Below are 21646 nucleotides of genomic sequence, written 5' to 3'. Positions count from 1 at the left end.
CACAAACATTAAGAAAGGAAGTGAATTAAGCTGATACAAATGGTTAAAAACAAGAGTAATGTGATGGAAATCATTAAAGAAAAATATGAGATGAATATCAAGGGAAAATGACTATCAGAAAGATCTGATGTCCCATTAGAACACTGATCACATTTTCCTACAAAATGTAGTAGAAAACATGCTGGAAAGAGCACAACTATATGTATGGTGCTTATGAAAATTAGTTCTGATTCTCTGTACTTTTGGCATTCTTTCTCAGTAGTGGGAAACACCCCAATCAAACACAGCCCCTATATTACAGAGGGAAAACCACAAGTAGCCTTTATTTTGCCATAACCACAACTAAAATTTACACTATTCAGATATGGAAAGATTTAAAATTGCTGATTTTAAATATTTCATATGCCACTCTTGCTGACAAGCATATCAGAGACCAAGCAAGAGTCAGCCACTTTTAACTTGACCAAGTTCAATCCTAAATGCCTGTAGAGAGTAAGGAATAATTTCTGCTTAAGAAAGTTAAAGAGAGCAAGACTAGTATAGTTGCTTTAGACTTATTGTGCTTTTGCACAAATAGGCAAAACAAAAAATGCCACAGAATCATTTGGCAAAAAAAAAGAAACCAGATGGTATGAACAGACATAAACTGTTGCTGAAACCTAGCTGAAGTGACAAGTGATTTTGATATGGAGGAGAGAAATCAGTTCTTGCAAGCATAAGCTGGAAAAGATGTGACAGGAACAAAGACAAACTATTCTCTCCATACTACTGTTACACAAACTTGAGGTCTTGATTTGTGTCTCTTTGAGAAGGTAGATTAGATTTTGGTATAACCATAACTAAAAGGAATTTTCTCTTAAGATATCTCTTTCAAAGAAACAAAAGGGGTATAAAACACTGTGTATGAGGGAATGGCTTCTTCCATACTGCCACTTTCTGAAGAAAACTCTTCATTGCACTTAGAATGACTACCCAGTTAGCTCCACCAGGTAGAATACCTCCAAAACATCAAATATAAACATGGCAAGTAATGAAACTATCTATAAAACCCCTGCAGACCAGAGCTAATGCAACTGATGGCTGCATGCAATTGCTTCATCAATCTGCAACTCTCTACAAAAAGACTGCCTTCAATATAAATAGAATTTACATGCATAATCTGTAAGGACAATAAGAAATCGGACAGAAGGGGCAGAGAAAAGAGAGTAGCCATGAATTGGCTACATTTTAGAAAAGTCACTTCTCTGTGTTAACTGTTAGGATTTCACTAAGTTATAGGTATTCCAAGACTAAGAAATCTTTGTTTCTAAAGTTGTCTTGGATTGCAAGATGTAGCTGGGGGTGTGTATTCTATTGCCATCTGTTAGAGATGGGGCAGTTATCTTCTCTTAATTGGGCAGTTTTCTTTATCTCTTTCACAACCAATCCTCTCTCTGGGAAATATCTGCTGTTAATGAGCCACCGAGTGTCACTGCATGACAGATAAAATTACATCATCCCACTGGGAGATTTGGGCTCCACCCAGGGGGGGAGCCAAGCATTCCTACCTGGATATAATCTGAAATTTGGAACACCAGAGACAGCCTTTTCCCGCTGGATTCCCAGAGGAAGACCAGGCCCATCCACACCCTTATCAGACCTTCAGAGGTGTGGTACAGGCTCACTGCTACAACAGAACCACACCCGCCACTCCAGGAGGACTGCAGCCACCATTTAATCAGACTGCTACACAGGGTGTCAGGTCATATTCTGACTCTGTCAGTGGTTTTTTGTACTATTACATTTGTATTTTTAATTTTTCTATTAAAGAACTGGTATTCCTATTCCCATATCTTTGCCTGAGAGCGCCTAATTTCAAAATTATAACAATTCGGAGGGAAGGGGGTTACATTTTCCATTTCAAGGGAAGCTCCTGCCTTCCTTAGCAGACACCTGGCTTTTCAAACCAAGACAAAAGTGTGTCTTCAAAGGCCTGCATTTTGATATAACACTAATTTAAGGCAGGATTCTGCTTGAACAAGCTGTTACCAAATAGAAAAGTATCAAAACATAGAGCAGAATGAGATCTTTTGTATTTAAACCCCATTTCCTTTCTATGTGTCCTTTGCTCTAAAATATTGTCTCAAGTGAACTCTGCATTTGGGACTCTGGCACGGTGATGTGGCCTTTCTCTGCAAAGAGATATGTGCAAAGAGAAAAGAATCTGTGCAAGATGTTCATCCTGCAAACCAGAAGGCTTTTAGTCTCACTGGAAAACACTATACTTTAAAAAATGAAAGCAAGGACAGGTTTAGAGAGGAACCATTGCATTACTAAGATTAAACACAGAGGCATCCATTCTGTCTAAACCTGACTTTAAATTGACAGAAAAGTCTGGGTTTTCACACAGTGCCCAGCTTATCACTTAATATCTATCAAAGCAACTGGCTGCCCAGGGAAATTAATAAATCAGTTGCTCCAAGCATCACTACAAGCAGACCAACTCCCCCAGCCATAACTATTTCTGCTGCAAATAACATGGATATGTGTTAAATCAGAGCCAAAAATATTTTCAGAATTCAACAGTATTTAGGTCATCCTCACTCTATTGACAGACACTGAACTCTGAAACCATAATGATGTAGCTCAGCAACAGTGCATGCTGTTCCACTAATGAGACCCTTTTTCCATGAATAATGAGTATGGACATCAGCTCTGTTGCCAGGTACATAATATAAACACAATTTAACACATGGCTTTTGGTAAAGCAGTGCATCTGCTTACAGAGGCTGAGGTTTCACATGATGTGGTCCAACTTTTTAGCCCAGGGTGGGAGCAGACTGCTTGAGGAAATAATTTCTTCATATGTTATCAAAATACAATAAATCAGGTTTGGTCTTAGTCAAAAAAAAGCAGTGGAGTGGGACCAACAGAAACTGCAGATAGGAAAGTATAAATGAGTTCAGTGTTTTATATTCCAATAAATCTTACAACACATGAAGCTGATGAGTTCTAAAATGAGCTGAGACTCCCTGAGACAGGCCTTCTGAGACTCATGAACTGTGAGGGTTATACTGGTTAAGCCTGTGTTTGCTGAGTCCTTTTGCAAACCCAGTGCATACACACACCATACCAAAGTGTGAGCTGAAACTGCCTATGCTCAAACAGCCAAAGTAAGAGCTTTATTTTTAAAAGTCTCATTTGTTCTGACTCTATCACATGCTTTTGAGAAAATGAAACACGCTTGCAATTTTTATCAACTTCCATGACATAAAGTGCTACCATGGTATTGTTTAAGATCATGGATCAGTGCTTTCAGTATGCCAAAGTAGAGCTGGCACTGGAGTTTAGTCTTGAGATTTGAGAATACAGGCGAAATACCCTGCTCTGTCACAGTTCTGCTATTTCCCAGAACTATTACCTCATAACTACATTGAAGACTAGAAGGTGCCAACATACTGTGATGCCTGGGGAATAAAAACCAGCATTTCTGGTTTTTTTGCTTTTTAACATGGCAAAAAAAAGAACATCGACATCTCTCCCAGGGTCACAGGAATTACTGAAATACAAGGAGCTACTAGAAAGGCTCTGATGTTACCACTTTAACTGCCAATGTCTTCAATCAGACTAAGTACAACCAAGATCTCTTCCAGAGTCATTACTGCTACTGAATGGCAGTATTCAAGGGCCTGGGTGACATTTTGATCTCTGCTTAGAATGATTTGACTCCAAAAAGAGTTGAAAACATTCCAGACTGGACTGCTAGAAGTGATTATCACTTATGTTACTTGTAACCAGCTGCTTATTTGTGTTTTTCTTAAATAGCCTTCAAGTTTGAAGACCTAGACCTCCAGCAGCTGTGTTTTGAACATGAAAAGAGTTGCAGTGCTGCATAAACCAATGTTTACTGAAAAACAAAACAAAATAATACAAAATTTTCACCTAGTCTTCTGAGCTTCCCAAAGTTCCCCTATAAGAAATGAAGTCTGCTACTCAGTAGGGTGCTATGAAGTTAAACCAATGTTCTCTTCCATGCTACTAAGTCAACAATCACAGGTAAGTCCATGGGGGATAATATTTTCTTCAGAAAAGGTTTGAATAGCATGCAATAAAAATTCAGCAGAACCTAAACAGTCATTTCTTTAAACATCAAAAGAAAACAAAGAAAGCACATCACCCTGTACAATGATTTCAGCATGGGCTGGCAGAAAAAATGCACAGTATTTTATCTTGGATAAAGGATTGTGTAAGGGCATGTATGAAGCTTATGGCTATCAATTTAATTACAGTGTTTCCTAAATATTAGGAGTTTGACTTAAATATATTTATTCTGTGTGAATCACCTAGAGAAAATACAAATAAATATTTGAACTTACCATCATACTTTGCTAAGACTGCCTGGACATCTGCATATGCTTGCAGTTCCAGCAAAGCCTCTAGCAGGTTTTCGTGGATGTTGAACATGCTGAGCAGGGGAAACTCCTTCATCAACTGCAATCAATAACATATGAAAAGGTTAGATTATTAAAATGGAGAAGGTTTCTTGTTCAAAATGCATTGAAATAGAAAACACCAAGTTAAAACTCCTCAGTTCCTCTTGCTCTTAGTTTTTTCCCAAAGCTCAGGATTACCTCAGACATTTCTGAGCTCATAATGGATACAAAGTCAGGTTCTTCTCAAGACATGCTTGTATAGGATGTAATTAGTCAAATCCAACAACCCAGCTATCTGAACACATAACTCTCCTTCAATGAACAGGCTTCTTCAAAGTGAAAAAGAGTTATTGTACTGGGGAAGAATCCTCACTAGTGTACCACCAGTGTCTCAGTTGTATGCAATCCAGCACCTCTCAGGTAAAAACATAAAGTACATTGAAAAACCACAACAACATCAAATTAAAGATGTTACATATATGCTTACATAGATAAGCTTACATATATGCAACCATATTATCAAGTATGTGATACCAGGATTTGTAATTGTTAATACTTAAGAACACAATTGCAATTGTGGCCAACATGAAAAAAAGAGGAGAGGAGAGGAGAGGAGAGGAGAGGAGAGGAGAGGAGAGGAGAGGAGAGGAGAGGAGAGGAGAGGAGAGGAGAGGAGAGGAGAGGAGAGGAGAGGAGAGGAGAGGAGAGGAGAGGAGAGGAGAGGAGAGGAGAGGAGAGGAGAGGAGAGGAGAGGAGAGGAGAGGAGAGGAGAGGAGAGGAGAGGAGAGGAGAGGAGAGGAGAGGAGAGGAGAGGAGAGGAGAGGAGAGGAGAGGAGAGGAGAGGACAGAGAAGAGAAGAGAAGAGAAGAGAAGAGAAGAGAAGAGAAGAGAAGAGAAGAGAAGAGAAGAGAAGAGAAGAGAAGAGAAGAGAAGAGAAGAGAAGAGAAGAGAAGAGAAGAGAAGAGAAGAGAAGAGAAGAGAAGAGAAGAGAAGAGAAGAGAAGAGAAGAGAAGAGAAGAGAAGAGAAGAGAAGAGAAGAGAAGAGAAGAGAAGAGAAGAGAAGAGAAGAGAAGAGAAGAGAAGAGAAGAGAAGAGAAGGACAGCAACAATAGGAAAGGTAAAGCTCATGCAAATCAAACACCATAACTAAGGGATACATCTTGTCTGACAAACTGAATGAAATATAGAGTTAAAATAATCTAATCTTTTCACATGTAAGTGTCTCTACTTTATGAACTAAGCCATCGAGAGATACCAGGAATATGTTTTTAGATACCCTCAGTTTCAGTATCTGCATAGATTCAAATGGCTGAAGCTGATAATTGCATCTCTTTTTTAAGTCACATCTATAAGAACCATCCATGTTTTTTACTGCAGAATTGATTAAACAATACTTTTTATTGTCAGAGTGATTCTCTAAAGAACTGAAGTGTTAAAAGATCCTTGCTTCCTTGTGTGCCCTTTATGGTTGTTTAACTGCTTTTGTGATGTAGATTCAGCACAAAGGGTCCCTGAGAGTGAAGAACTGGGGTAGCTGATATTACCACTGCTTCTCAGGAACTTGCAGGGAAATACTAAAATTTACAATCTCTCTGATAGGGTTTATGAGAACAGAAATACTATAACATGCCAAGTAAAGAATATGAATCAAGGTCAGCCTTACTCTATTTGAAAATAACAAGCCAGATATGAAAACTCTGACAGTTAACAAACCTACCTCTCAAGATGTAAACAGCAAAACTGATGAGAACCAGCAAATCTTAATTGCACAAACAGATAAGAGAAAAGTAAAAAGGATTGAAATGAAGGATAGATAGTCACCAAGAACTTCAAAAAATGAGAAAAAGGTAACGCACTGGAGCTTCTTCACTCTGTTAAGAAAAGAGGCCTTAACAGGTAAACAGAAGCAAAGCACAGAGAATTTCCTTCTTGTGAAATGGTCTGGTATAAGCTAATGGAAGAATTATTCTGACCTTCAAGACTCTAAATTTGTCTGTCTGGAATAGCACTGACTTTGCTGAGGATTATTAGAAGATGACAGGCAAGAATGGCAGTGTTTTATTTAACTGATTATATAAATTTCTGGTGAGAATCAGGATCACTGAGAGAGCAGCTGAAAGAGGCCACTGAATTTTTCATGTTAATGGCATGGGGATGGCCATAAACTCCTGGTTTCATTGGTAGGAGCTGAACCTGTGAAAAAGAGCACAAACAAAACTGCAAAGCTTTTCTCCTCCATTAAAAAAAAAAAAAAGACCACAGACCTTGTCAGGTTAAGTGAAAGGGTTTGAGAATAAAATAAAAATTTTAAGTCATTGTTTGTGAAGACAAGTAAGTGCAGATGAAAATTCATAAAATTGGATTCATTAGCTAAAGATCCATCATTAAGTCTCCTTCTCTTCATTCTTGTCCTTACTCACTATTGGATTTTTAAGAGAGGAAGCTACTATTTGGCAGGAAAGAGCATGACAGAATCTGGCTCTACATAAATGTGATTTAAAGTTCAAAATGAACATCTTGCAAAGAAACCTCTCTAAGGGATTAAGAAAGATTATCCCTGGTCATTGAGAATGAATAACGGCTGGCAAAATAATATTCCCTCCATCAGTGAAGAGAAGGGAAGGAAGAGCTGCTAGTTACAGATGTACTCTGGCCAGTAAAAGCTCTTACTCTGGTTCTCTGCCTCTCACTGACATCACTCACTGATTATTTTTTTTTGCTATTTTAATTAGGTTCTGTCAGAGTGATAAAGCCTGTCTCAGACAGCAGAGGAATAAAGGTCACTGTCTGGACTGCCAGGCCTCCAAACTGAAGTGTTAATAAAGGTTTCATCTGGGAAAGGTCGAGTGTTAAGAAGACCAAACCAGTTATATTGAACTCAGTTAATACTGTAGCCTCAAAAATAAAACACTTCTAAGTGACCACTCAGCTATGTGAACACTGACTGTGAATAAATGACAGCATGTTTGCTATTAAAAAAAAGAAAAAGAAGACATTAACTCATTTTTCTGTCATATCTGGATGTAGAGTTTCTAGTTCTCACTGCAAATAATTTCCAGTCACAGTAAAAATTTGTTTACTGAGAAACCTGCCAGAAAGTAAAGCCACTTGGATGGAAGAATATTATGACAGGTCATCTTTCAGGTCTCATAGTGAAAGCAAACACTGGGAAAGACAAAACTGCCACACAGGTCTGGTGGCTGGTCAGGGAAGGCCACACACTGGGTCATGCTGAGGAGCAGTGGGAGCAGACTGACCTTGCTCCCCTCCCCAGCAGATGGAGGGGGAGCTGGCTCATGCTCCACACAGACATGTAAAGATGGGCTCATTATTCCCGATTATTATTCCCAAATATTATACCTTAACTATTCCCAAACACAAGATGAAAAACACATCCTTGAGTTCCCCAGACCCATACATGGAGCTCTAACTGGCCTCCAGTTTAAGAGGCATAGACATCCCTTTGCACCCAAAGATTTATTTTCTGCAAAGTTACAGACCAGTATTTGCCAAATAATTTAGATTATAAATTTAAATTATTTTTACTTTACTTTAGCCTGAGAAATAATTTTGAGTGGCAAGCACTGCACTTCAAGACAAGATGAAGGCTCGGCTATCATCTTTCTCCACACCTTCAGACCTCAAGAGACAGCCACCAAAATTCAGCACTCAAGATTTCCTGAGCCACAGAGCCACTATAGCATTTCACATATACACTACTTAGGACTAAAAATGTCATTGTAAAATTCAAGTTGGTTGGTTTCTTGGCTGGCATTAAAGAGAAGTGTTCCACTGAGCTAAACTAATTTTCACACCATGTGAAAACAAGACACCACATGGCTATAAATGTATTCCCTCTTTACAACATGAGGATATTCAAACAGTTGTTGAACATTTAATGCCAAACCTATGTTCACAAGGATTTTACTTTGAACTTCTACTGGTCAAAATACTTTCTGGAGATCCAAGTCAGACCTGGAGCTGGGTTTGTACTTATTCCTTTCCAATTCCTCTGTGTGTCTGGGGGAAAATAGGTACAGGTGTAGAAAGTGGAACTGCTTTTCTCTGAATGAGTCATTATGTATACTGCAAATATATAGAAAAGGTAGTTTTGCAGGTAATTCAGCTTTGATTTTTTTAGATAAATAATATTGTGGGAACATAAGTTTGCAGAAAAATTCTGAAATTAAGTCTGACACAATCTGAACATATCTGAACACTAGTCCCAGAAGCACCCTATTCCCAGATTCACTTCAATTCACATTACAGGGTGCAGGTTCAATGATTTTGTGATAGATATGAAAAAACAATGACTGGAAAAAATACCTTATGGTACAAAGAAATCCACATCTGATTTGTTGGATGAGGAACAAGTTTCATCTCCCAAAGGACATTTATTGAAGAAGATTCCCTAACTGAGAGTATTTCAGCTACTGGCATTTTCATTTAGATATAATTTTTAAAACATTTTCAAGGAATGTAGCTTTAATGTCTGCATCAATTATTCTCCCAGTGACAACACTAATATCATTAATCAATTAACCAAGAAACATTATTTGTGTACAAACCCACTATAACCTCCAGCTTATACCTACAACTAGACCCCAGGACTCAAGGGAATGCAAAGGTAGACAAATGAATAATGTTATATACAACCTGCTGTTGACACATGTTGCATATAACATTATTCATTTATTCTCCATTTGCATGACTATATGCATGGTCACAAAATTTATGGGTAGGGCATGCAATCATTCATTGCTGCTTGTACTCTCATCTTCTCCACAAACAAACAGTACCATTAGTCAGATCAATATATTCAACTGAATGCATTCAAAAAATGCAGTGTGAATTTATCCCAAAATAAAGAGACAATAAGAAAACAAGGGGAATTCAATGCAAACAGTGAAACTGTTACAACCTTAATTACTAGTGCATATATTTCTGCAACGGGTATCTGAAATGGAAAACTGTCTCCTAAAGAAAGCATGGCTGAGGCTGCCATCTTTCAGGTGCAGCTGTCCAGCAAAAGTGAAGGGCCAAGCACACAGTATGGACAGCACTGCATCTTCACAGGTGCTTTGCATAAACTGCTGTCTGGTATACGACCCGTAATCTGCTAAGTGAACAAGGTGGCAAAGGTAAAAGTCCAAGCCATTGCTGAGTAGAAAACCACAAGTTTCCACTTCTGTGAGCTTCCCTGTCTGCAGATGACCTTTCAGATGTCAAAGCTCTGACTGAAGCTCGCCCTGGGCTTGAGGCATTGGCAACATGTCACTCCATGTTGACCTTCTGATGCCTAATTAGATGCACTAATTCCTCAGCTGTTCTCCTGGCCAGCTCAACGGGCAAGGACAGAAGGGCAGAAACACTGTGAGCAGACTAAAGTTAGCACACAAAAAGCCTCAGATGCTTAAAAATTAGTCTAACTCCTGGTCCTAAAAGTGCAACTCATTCCACCAAACTGTCCCTTTGTGAGTGGGATTCATGTCATAAAAACACATCATGGCTCTTGGAGTTGGAAAAATACCTAAAATATCTAAAATACACTGGACCTATCTGAATCAAAGTTCTGCTTAATTATAGCAAAACCAGGAATCTGTCAATTCATTAACTCCTTTAAGTACTGCATTCCTTTTGGTAAATGATCACAGGTTTCTTTGGAAGAAGCCCTTTTACAGCTCAGAGAGGACAGCAGCTAAGAAACCAAATCAGTCAGATCCTGTTGTTTTGAAGCTTGGAAATGATTAGCAGTAGGATCCTTGTATTTTCCTCATACTTGGAATTCAGGAAATTTGACAACCTGAGAGTGTAAGAAAAGAGACCCAGATCCAGTTCACACTAACTCTGGGATGGCATGAGTTTATAATTTGCCAACATTCCATTTTAGACTTGAATTTAGACCTAGTGCTGCATAATATTAAAAGACAATATGACTTCTCTTCAATGTAGGATTAACAATGAGTAAATTAAGTGAAAAATTATCTTACTAAATATGCAAACAGTAAGGAAATATGTTAGAGCATGAAGCCTTTTTGTTCTCTCTTAATTGGAGGATTAAAGTGTTTAGAGTATGACAAGTTCTTTAAGAAATACAATTATGAAAATGCTGTTATTTAGATTATGCTGTAAAAATGAATATATTTCAGGAATAAAGGGAAATTTAAAGACAGATATGGCATGAACCCAGAAGAACACAAGTTGATCCAGATTTTGCACTTACTACTAAACAATCATGTTATATAAAACATGTAACAGTTCTAAATTATAATGTTTGTCACATCAAATATTAGTAATTTTATAAAGAATGAAAATGAAGTCATTACTCAGAGTCCTGCTGAAAAAAAACCCCTTTATTTGCATCCCAGATTCACAGAATGTTTTGGCTTAGAAAGCACCTTACAGATCATCTAGTTCCAACCCCGCTGCTGAGGGCAGGGATACCTTCTTTTAGAAACAACCTGCTCATGAAAACTCATATTAAATACATCTAATTCCTGCTCAAAGTAAAAGGGGCTACTAAGAGGTGGCAAAAGCAGTAGACAGAATTAATCCTGGAAAGAACATCACAAAGTACTTTTTTTCAGAAACTGACATATTTTCAGCAGTGGATTTTTAAGTGAAATAAAGTGAGGAAATTATCTAGGAGCTCAAAAATGAGCTAGGATGATCCAAAGAGATGGAAGACCATAATTAAAGTACTATACAAGTCTCTGAATATTGACTGATGCAAGATGAACAAAAAGGAGTCCAGTTATCAGGGCTCTCACCAAGACTATGTGACTGTATTCTATCTTAATAGAATGACAATGCTAGAAACCTGTAATTTATATGAAAAACATTACTGCCAGTTTAGGTAGTAGTAACCAAGTTTTTAGCTTTTGAGAGTTCTGAGCAGAATCACGATCATGACTAAAAGTGAGGGGTCTGAGTCATGTGAAGATAAAGGAAGGGATAAATATCATTAGGGGAATCACAGAAGTCTCCATTTTAAGAGCCCACTGAAATGAGGGATATTCCAACTTACTGTACCCACTTACCATACCATGTGAATCTGTGAACAAACAAATTGTACTTGAATATAGAGACCTATGAAAATGTTAAAATCAGCATTTATCACTTGCCATTACTGCAGTGCTTGTGGATCAGAAAAAGAATTAACTGAAGATATCAGTCTGTGGTGGAGACTGGCAAATGTCACCATTCACAGGAGTAGTAAAATATACGTAAAAGTATAGTATAGTAAAGAACAATAAAATCTATGAGATAACACTGGTCTCATTGAACCAAGTACCTTCCCTTCAAATTTTAATAAATGGTGCTTGAAACAACTGCTACAGATGTGAATAAAACTAGAATCCCACTCACAGCAGCCCAGCCTGCCTAACCTGACCTGTGTAACACAAGCCCAAGAGTCTGACTCACTAATCCTTGCCTCAAGCACAGAAGCATTGGGAGAGACAGACAGTAGCTGTCACACAGAAATTGTGTTGTTAAGTTGCTAGGGATCACAACATCTTTATTAGGAATAAGTACTCCCTTTGTTTCACACAACTTGGTAATTCGAGGTGCAGAACACTGTTCTGGTTACATATATATCTTACTCAAAAAGTAATCAGCAGTGTACACAAGAATACAAAATTTGACAGAATCTTGAATAGAAATCCTTATTCAAAGCTCAGTAAAGAAGTTGCCAAGAAAGTGTGCTGGATTTGCAGAACTATCATACCAGCAAAAATCATTAATACAACTGATCAGAAGAAGATAAAAACCCAGCCTACCCATATCATTAAAATTGATTTAGTGTGGTTGAGTACCCTTTCAAACCCTTCAAGTGACATAACCTCTTAAAACTATTTCAGATGCTTAGGGCAGCCCAACTATTTACAGAACTTCTCATGCAGCCAATGAATAAGCATGCAGCACTCTTGACAATACAAGCTGCTTAGGTGTCCTCTGTGGCATAAAATAGTGACTACAGGTGAGCACCAAGATGAACACAAAAACACATTCAACTGAAATATCCTCAGCAAGGTTCTCAGAGCTAAATATGTAGAAGCAGACATCTAGGTCCTTTATAGTGGTTTAAAGAGTAATTTCTCAGCAGATATGACTGATACTACAAATAAAATACACTTTTCTGACCCTGAAAAAGTGTTTGTCATTCTTTCCTTCTCCAGACTCAAGGAAGACCTGGAGACCCTCTTCTCTCCCTAAAACTCACCCAATTCTGAACAAAGTTGCTGAGCATCGAGCAAGCTGCAATTCCACTGTCTCAGAAATATGTACTTAATAAGAACACAAAGCAATCTTTGAGGGAATGCATGCCCATGGGGCAGGAGATAAATACACTCTAGAATGAGTTTCTTTCATCTTCTCTCTGAAGGAGGAAGCAATTAACAACTTCCACTTGCTTTGTCCACTAGCATACCTTTTGCCTGCCACTCTTCTCTTTCATAAACATACATCTCCCTTCAATTAAAGTTTGTTTCACCAAATGTCCTCCAGAACAATCCCAAGAAGCTCCAATTAGTTTGACAATTCATTTTTCTGCATGGTACATTTTCATCTGGATACTCCAGTGACCCAGTTAAGAAAAATGACTGTGTTGGCCTGCTCCTGAATTCAGTGGTGCAGTCACTGATTCAGTCACCCACAAAGCAGAGAGGGAAGTGCCTTTGCATACCCTCCCCATCCTCTGTTTTCCATCAATGAAAAACACAAGATGCAAACGTAGCACATTCCTGTTTTCTTCCACTGTAATGCTGAGGGATTCTGAAAAGAGAAGATGGAAAGCAGGTGGCACAAAAAGCTACCCTTGCTCATCACCACTACTGGCTTGGAAGATTCAACACAAGGGATACTAAAGATTACTCACAGTCACCATTATGGCCTTTCCCCTCTGCACATACTAAATCCTCCAACATCATTTAGAGCAAACTACTTAAAATCCTCCCAACATAATCAGCACAACAAATAAAACAACGAGCACTGTAGACTTTCTCCTCGGGGATAGTAAAAGCAATCTAGTTCCCTCACAGACCATATCATGCTCTGTATAAACAATAATAAAACTGGAATAATTCTGTTGACTACATTGGAGTTATTCCAACAATACACTAATCAAAATGAGATCACAAGTTAACTCAATATATACAAATAGTGACAGCTGCTGGTTTCTATAGCAAAATATAGTAAATAATTATCATCAGAAATACAAGCAAAAGCAACACCTATGTATGATTCCATTACATGCTTCCATGGAAACTACAGGTTTGTAATTCTCATTAATTCAACTGAATGAATTACATCCAAGCAGCAAAGCCAGCAAAAAAATACTGTCTCAAAATCAATCATAGAATCAACAGAAATTCCTACCCAGTGCTTTAAAATTAAAGCACCCTTGATTTTAAACAGTTTTTTTAAAAGCCCCTGCTTTTAAAAGCCTTCAATATAATATTAAGAAATATGATTTTCCTATCAACAGTGTATATAACCATAAAATAAAACTCTTATTTAAGTCACCAACAGCTCATTTTCCTTCCATTAAGGTGCTTTAAATAGGATCTCAGTCTTTTCCTACAAAAAATTCAAGCAAATTCAAGCAAGACCATCTAATCCATCAGTAATGTCCTCAAGATGGCCTCATATATGCAATAAATTAAACACTCTCAAATATTTTATTTTTTCGAAGTGGCAAAGACTCACTACATCCCAATCATATTTCCCAGATGGTGTCATGAACCTCTTAACACTTCATTTCCATCATGTTCCATGTCTTGAGAAACCTGTTTTCAATCTTTCAAACACAAACAGGGCCTCCACCCTCTGTTCCCTGATGTTAGATTCAGCAGTCCCCAGCCAACATATTCTTCGTATTCTTTTTAGGATTAATAAATTCATCTCCTTCCTCATCAATCACAAAGAAACCTTCAATGACAGATTCATGTTCTTCAAACCTCCCCATAAGTGTACTATTTATGTCTTCTATGAAGAAATGGAGGATATGCATTCATCAGAAGTAAGTAGCTCCAAGCCAGTCTGGGAGAAGCATCTGCAAAGCTGACTTGACCCTGATTTTGCTGCCAGCGTACTGGAGCTGTGACCTAGAGTTACTGCTGCTTTAATATTTCATCTAGAGACTTGCTAATTCTCAGCTCTGCTTGCTTAAAAAGAAGAGCTGTAAAGGCATCTAATTCAGTTCTGAGAATTTGGCTCAATGTCTCTATGTGGAAAAACACAGAATGCATTGATCTGAGTTGAAACTCCCTAAGATGAAATTCCATCTTTATACCTCCTCTATCTTGCATCCAGTCCTTTCATTTTAACAAAACATTCCTGTTGAAGAGTGTTTTTTGTTTTTAAGTGTCTAATAGCTGATGACTCTGTCTCCCTGTTATTGCTGCCTCTGGAAATCCACGTTGTACTTAACTGCAATAATTTTCTATTTTGCTTATAAATTTCAGTTTTATCTCTAGTGAAAAAATAAGTCCTTCACTAATCAAAGCTCTGTTTCTCACTTTGCATAAGAAATCTAGGACTAGACAGACCACCCAAGTCCCCAGATCAAGTGCTCTGCATACACAACTATCCATACATATTGACATCAGCAGAAGAATGCTTCACAGAGTATCTGTTCCCCATAGCCCTATCTACAAATCTCAAAACACATTTAGCAGCCCATAGTAAGCTCCAGAATTTGCCATAATTATGATGTGTGATATTTGAAGGGGAAATTCAAAATTTTATCTTTCTTGTGTTTTAATGCCAGAACTTAGAATTCCAATGTCTGTCCCAAAAACATCTCAGTATTTGTCCCACAGTGCTTGTGTAACAAAATTCATGAAGAATCAGTGGAGCTGGCTGGACTGAAAACAATGTTTTTGAAATCAACGTTCTCCCAACTGACCAGAAGACTGCTAAAACAGGTCTTTCTTCCTCATCACTCTTTCTCACACTCCTAGCTGTACAATGGCTGTTTTTTCTGACAAGCTCTTTTTCAACAACTCTGTCTGGGATTCTAGTGGTTCTGGAGACTGAGAGTTGTGTGCCTGAAGAGCTCCAGCAAGAGTCAGAAAACAAAGTTACTCACCACTTGGCATCTGTAGATACTTAGGATGAGAACCTCCATTATTATTGTGAACTCTGCTCAGTGTTTTCAAAAAATGCTTATGAGTGCTCCAGTTTCAAGAGATGTCAAGTCCTGGATTCCAAGCTGGCAAACACACTTGCCCTACTGCCCCTGATGCAAGTGCCTCAGCTCCAGAGAAAGTCACTTTCCTTTTTACATTAAAATTCCCACTGACATGTAACAAGAATTTCCCTTTTCACTAAGCAGCTTCCTGGACTATTCATCTGAGCTGCCTAAAGCACATTTTACAGGTGCTTCATTCCAGTCTGGGATTTAATTTTGTGCATTTAAAATTTAACACCTGCATCTCAGTTTGCAGAACTATGCATCTTGCTGGATTCATCTCTTCCATTTTTTTTGTGGAAGCTGGAATATGAAGCATAAGAAACAGAGGAAACTGGGAGTTTTACCATCATTTGCCCAGAGGTTCCATTCCTACTTCTGCCACAGACTTGCCACCTCAGGTGATATAAGTCACCTCCTCAAAGAACTGTGTTCCTAATCTGCATCCTGGGAATATCACTGAAAGAAATTCTGGGCATTCACTGCTACATTGAAAAACTGGAGCATTTTACATATTTGAAACACATACACTGCCTAATGTGAACAGCTGCCCCTTCTGCCATCTCCAAAATAGCTATGTTCAGTGTTTCAAGTGTGTGGCTTTTTAGCTTATAACTACCACTGGTGCTCCCCTGCCTACAAAGACACAATACAGTCAGGCTCCATCTCAGAGGGGGTTCAGTTAATTACAGATTCATAACTTGGGGTTTGACTTTTCAGTGATAGGTTTTACATGAATAATTAACACCCTAGAGCTGAACAGTGTGACACAAACAATGCACAGAGCCAAACTGCAGCTTTGAAGGAGAAAACAGAATACTTAAGACCTGCTTATGAAGTTAGTAGCATTCACCACATGGCTCAGACAAAAAAATATTACTAACTTCATGATCAAATAATTAAAGACTGCACTTCATTGCACATGTACCAGGATGGGAAGTTCAGGCTGCATGAGTAACCACCCATCTGGTATCTGATCTTGCTTTCATAACCCTATAAATAAATGATCACTTAACTTTGTACATTACACATACAAATGAAATACCAGCAGTGCTGACTGAAGCAGGAGTGGCTGCTAACTTGCAAGAAAATGTATAATTTCTATACTATAACTGTAAATATCACATGTGAAAGAAATCCAAACTCACATCTCTCATCATTTTCACTGCTTCCCTGGTCCTTCCCAGCTTCCTTGCACACATTGCCAGCCTTCTTTTAATATATACTAACACATTGGTGTCTCTTCCTGTAAAAGAGGAAAAAGAAACAGCATTAAAATAGAACAAAGGTTCATTGAGTATTGCAACACAAAAGGAAACAGGTTTTTTTCAATTTTTTCTTACTACCATCAATGCTTTCAAAGAATTTTAATAAAACGTTACCAAAATCTGAAGATTTAGATGTGTCATAATAGAACTGAAATCAGTGGAAATAATCAAGATATACAGTGGTACATGTACTTATTGGATTGGCCTTGCACTATGAAATATAAGCAGATCTGAAGGTACAGTTATATACATGCTTGTCAAAAAGAAATTTTAAAGCAAATCCTCATCCTCTTAAAAAACTTTCTCTTAATGATTAGAAGAAAAATATACTCTGAACTTTTTTTTACAGCCTTTATTCATTACCCAATTACCATCTTCAAATTCCTCACACCACTAATTAGGGATGGCAAATTAACATATTTCAGATATGACAATCCTGTGTGCTGGAAGATTCCCTAACAGCAAAGATGACAGAAACTGAACAGCAGTTATAATTATTCTCCTGGAGAATTCTCACTCCTTTCACTTCTCATTCACTTAGAATGTGAACTCTTAAAATGCTTCTGGACCAACAGGAAATGAATGGACAGATAATAATCTATAAAATTACTGAATCATGAAAATGTAATACACCTGCTACAAATTATCTTTGTGTATAGCATGTGCTCTGTTAAGATTTTAGCCTATTCCTAACATTTTCAAGCCTTTCATAATAAGAACAACATGTGTACTGAAAACATTCCAAGTACCCACAAATTGTTTTAAAGGTGTGATTAAAATTTTCAATAGATTAGGCAGCAGGTCAAAAGGATTCACTTTAGAGGAAAAAATAAATAAGGAGAGAAGAATTTCTTTAGCTGTATTCTGTATTATCTAATTTCTTATCCCTCTATCGATTCCTATATATTTAATACACAATTTATTAGTTACATCTGTTTCAACATGTTTATGTAATGTGCTATGAGGTATACATTTCAGGTTAAGTTTCTTTTCAGGATTTTGAGCAGGAATGGTTAAAAGGCATCCACTTACTATGAAATCAAGATATTTTTTCAGGCCAAAATTCTCTGAGGTTACTAATGACTTGGGATGCCTAACATGAGCAACCTTAAAAATAAAACTGCTCTTGCTTTTAAAAGGCTATCACCTTCTGAAAGAGGGCAAGTTGGGTACTCAAAGTCATTATTTACTCTTTATGGTTTAACAAAATATTTTATGAAGGAAGTGGAACACGTGAAGAAACAGAAACATAAAACATGTTGTGGTTCAAGAGATTACAGTGTATTTCACCTTTAAAAGATGAAATGCCTACTTTTCATCCCAGAATTAACTCTGAAGACCAGAAATGGAATGCAGGACTTCTCAGAACCATGGAATTGCAGCACATGTTCCTCCCCCACAGTCCCTCCTCTCCACCTCTGTAAACATGCAGAAGTCTAGCATACAATCAAAAGAATTTTACGTGAAGCCCCTGTGTCCAAGGCAACATCTGAGGCTGCAATTCCCTAATTTCTGTGGGTGCACACACCCACACATTTTCAAAGGGAGACCAAGTGCTACAGAACAGTGGGATGATCAGGCCCCTCCTGAAGACACAGTCAGAGCTGGCAGTCACTTTTCAGCCTCCCTGCTCTGTGACAGTGCACTTAGCTTTGTGATTCAATGGTTACTTCCTCTGCTGCAGTACTGAAGGGTGTCAAATCTGATGATGACAGAAGCTACCTAGCACACACAGGTTACAGAAATACCATACTTGTATCTGCCTGCACAAACCTTCCCAGGCTACCTTGGACAAAAACATCATGACAGTGCTTACTAACCACTTCTTGTGTACTTTTCATAGAATTGTTGCACTCAAGATGGATTGAGTATGCAAATTAAGGTTTCACAGACAACCATAAGCCTGCTAGAGCCCAAAAATTGCTTCAAGGGCTCATCTGCTTTCTATTTTTACTTTCACCAAAAATGAACACATCATCCTAAATAAGATTTTACAAACCACAAATGTTTTAAATACTATCCCCAAGCCGTAGGGAAACTTGGGTTTTCAAGTATAGACTTGCATACACATTTGAAACCAGGGATCACAGACAATTTTACTATGTACAGTTTTTATCAGTAATCTTCAAATTATGGAGGCTGGCCAGAGGCTGTGAATCAGGTCCTGAGAAACCTGAGGATGCCCAAAAGTATGCTAGTGCTTGTATTTATGTAATTAATTTGTGTTATCTTTGCCTAAGGTATCCACTGTAGCCTAGAAATAACCTTGACTTCTTGCTTTATTATCTTTTTGGTCATTTACTGTCAGTGAATGTATTTTCTTAGATTTAAGGAGTATCTAGTAAATAGCACAGCAGATAAACCTGCTTATTCAAACTTTTTAGAAAAGTAATAAAAATCTAGACTTCCAATTAAAGCACTTTATTACTCAGTTTTTTAAATTTTATGTTTCTGCAACCTTTCTTAATAAATGCAACTAACTTCCAATGTCCCACTGGCTAATGGGTCTCATTAACTTTTACACAGAACAACACAGTGTAAGCATTTACCCCAGAGGTGATGGAAAAAAGCAGGCAAAGCATCACTTCACTCCCGTTTCCACCATGCCTTTTCACAACATAAGCCCAGTTTGCAAAAAGGCAACTTCCTTAAAGGGTGTTCAGCTTTTTCTGAATGTCATTTCTCTTTGGCTCTGATACCTTTTCTTTTCTGTTAAGTACATGCTTATGCATCTTCTGCCATGACAAAATAAAGGCACATCTGTAATCTGAGCGTTGACATCTCAGCAAAAGAATCAAGCAAAAACACTAAAACAGAATAGTCTGGCTCTAGGACCACATTCCAGCCAATGTCAAACACTGACTGCATAGTTCTTAGGGGGAAAACAAAAAAACCCAAAACCCCAAATCCAAAGAACTCTTTGGAAGTTCTCTCCCTCCTAAAAAACTTACTGTGTTGGGCTTCATATTGGGCACCATGGTGCTGTAGCTGCTGGCTGCGCCTGTAACAGCCCTCTCCAGCTTTCAGAGCCTGCTTGAACAGCTTCTCTGCTTCTACAATTGTTGTTGCTTCCTCTTCAGCTAAGAGAATATAAGCAGTAGCACACCTGCAAAAATATCAGAGGAAAAACCATGAGAAAGGTACCCGATGTAAAAACTGAAGACATGCAGACTGGAAAGGATGTACTAAATACACAGGCAAGGCAATGCTGTCCATGTACCTTTCTGATGAACTATTCCAATGAACAAATATTCTGTCAACAACACCATGACTCTCAGTTTTAGGACCTGTATCATTCAGCCCTTGAGTACACCTACTGACAACTGTCCCAGAAAGTAAAGCAGTTGTCTCACTAATCCTACGTCCCTAAAACTCCTAGAAATCAAGACTAGTTTTATGCACTATTGTTTTAATATAAACCACATCCCTTACCATAAAGATATGAAAAGAATCAACAGAACTGTAACACTTGCCATATAAAAAGAACAGATTATAAATGTAGTTGTAAAGATAAAACAACAACAACAAAGAAAACCCAACCCAGACCAAGCAAAAACCAAAACAGCACTGTGCCCTTGCAGCAGAGCTGCACCAGAAGTGTTTCCAGCAGGTTGAGAGAGGTGATCCTTACCCTCTAGTCAGTCCTGATGAGGTCACATGTGGGTGTGCTGTGTCCACCTCTGGGCTCGCCAGCACAAGGGGGACATGGACATGCAGAGAGTCCAATGAAGGTGATTAGGGACTGGGGCATCTCACATATGAGAAATGTGTGAGAGACCTAGGACTCTTCAGTCTGGAGAAGAAAAGGCTTTGGGGGGAATTTGTCAAAGTTTGCAAATTCCTGCAGTGAGGGGGCAAAGAGGAAAGTGCCAGGTTCCTTTTAGTGGTTCCCAGTGAAATGACCAGAGACAATGGGCACAAAAAACCACACAGGAGGTTCTCCCTGAATCTCAGAAACACTTTTTTTACTGTAAAGGTGACTGAGGACTGGTACAGGCTGTCCAAGGAAGTTGTCAAGTCTCTCTCCTTGGACACATTCAAAAGCCTGCTGGACATGTTTCTGTGCCAGGCATTGTAGGTGGCCCTGTTTGAAGGGAGAGGTTGCATGCTGACCTCCAAAAATCTCTGCTAACCTCAACCATTCTGTAGTTCTGTGAAATGTGAGTAGGACAGGCTTATAGCTTGCTTTTCCCTTTTATGCTGCATGTTAAATCACTATACAAGAAGAAAAAATTCCTTCTTTTCTCCTGATGAAACACATGAAGGATTATCTGTACAGCACCAGTTTATGGAATGCTAGAAGCTAGCAATCTAACTTCAGCAACCTAAGGCATGTTAGCAACATTTATACAGTTTGCCATACCAGTAAATGATCACAGCACTGTTTATTGTGGGATCTCAAAATGCTACACTTCTCATTGAAAAAAATAAATAACAGACTCAAGGACCAAAAGTCACAGCAAATTACATCATGTTCTCTCATATTATGAAATGAGTATTTTGAGAATGTGTTTATGAGTTTCTTCTTTCTTGCTTCTGTTCTTGATGACTGAGAAATCCAGAAGGGAACTCTCCATCCTTTAAATGCATATTTCATATGCTCATCAGGAGGTAAATTAATTAGCATTTTTCTATGCTATTCCAAAGCCTGCTGACATCAATGGGAAGACTCCCACTGTCATCACTACCCTAAGGATCTTCTGGGTAGCTAGCACAACATGCAGCTGTGCTTCCTTTGACAGGCCTGTAATCGTGGTTAAAAATTACTACAG

The 21646-nt window shown here is 38.2% G+C and overlaps 1 protein-coding gene across 4 annotated transcripts in view; it reads right to left on the bottom strand.

The window, feature by feature from the left end:
* The window catches only part of ST7 (suppression of tumorigenicity 7), a 136199-nt gene that overhangs the window by 22935 nt on the left and 91618 nt on the right, over positions 1-21646 (bottom strand). For all 4 annotated transcript variants that reach the window (XM_063155318.1, XM_063155320.1, XM_063155319.1 and 1 more), the window contains exons 7-9: positions 19826-19980; positions 16755-16852; positions 4356-4470 (exon numbers count right to left, since the gene is read on the bottom strand). In XM_063155318.1, coding sequence (XP_063011388.1) covers positions 4356-4470; positions 16755-16852; positions 19826-19980 — 368 coding nt within the window. The remainder of the gene's footprint in view (positions 1-4355; positions 4471-16754; positions 16853-19825; positions 19981-21646) is intronic.

Source organism: Melospiza melodia, chromosome 4, assembly GCF_035770615.1.
Source record: "Melospiza melodia melodia isolate bMelMel2 chromosome 4, bMelMel2.pri, whole genome shotgun sequence".
Lineage (NCBI taxonomy): Eukaryota > Metazoa > Chordata > Aves > Passeriformes > Passerellidae > Melospiza > Melospiza melodia.
Note: the sequence above shows the minus strand (reverse complement) of the source record. Positions and strands in the feature narration are given on the sequence as shown.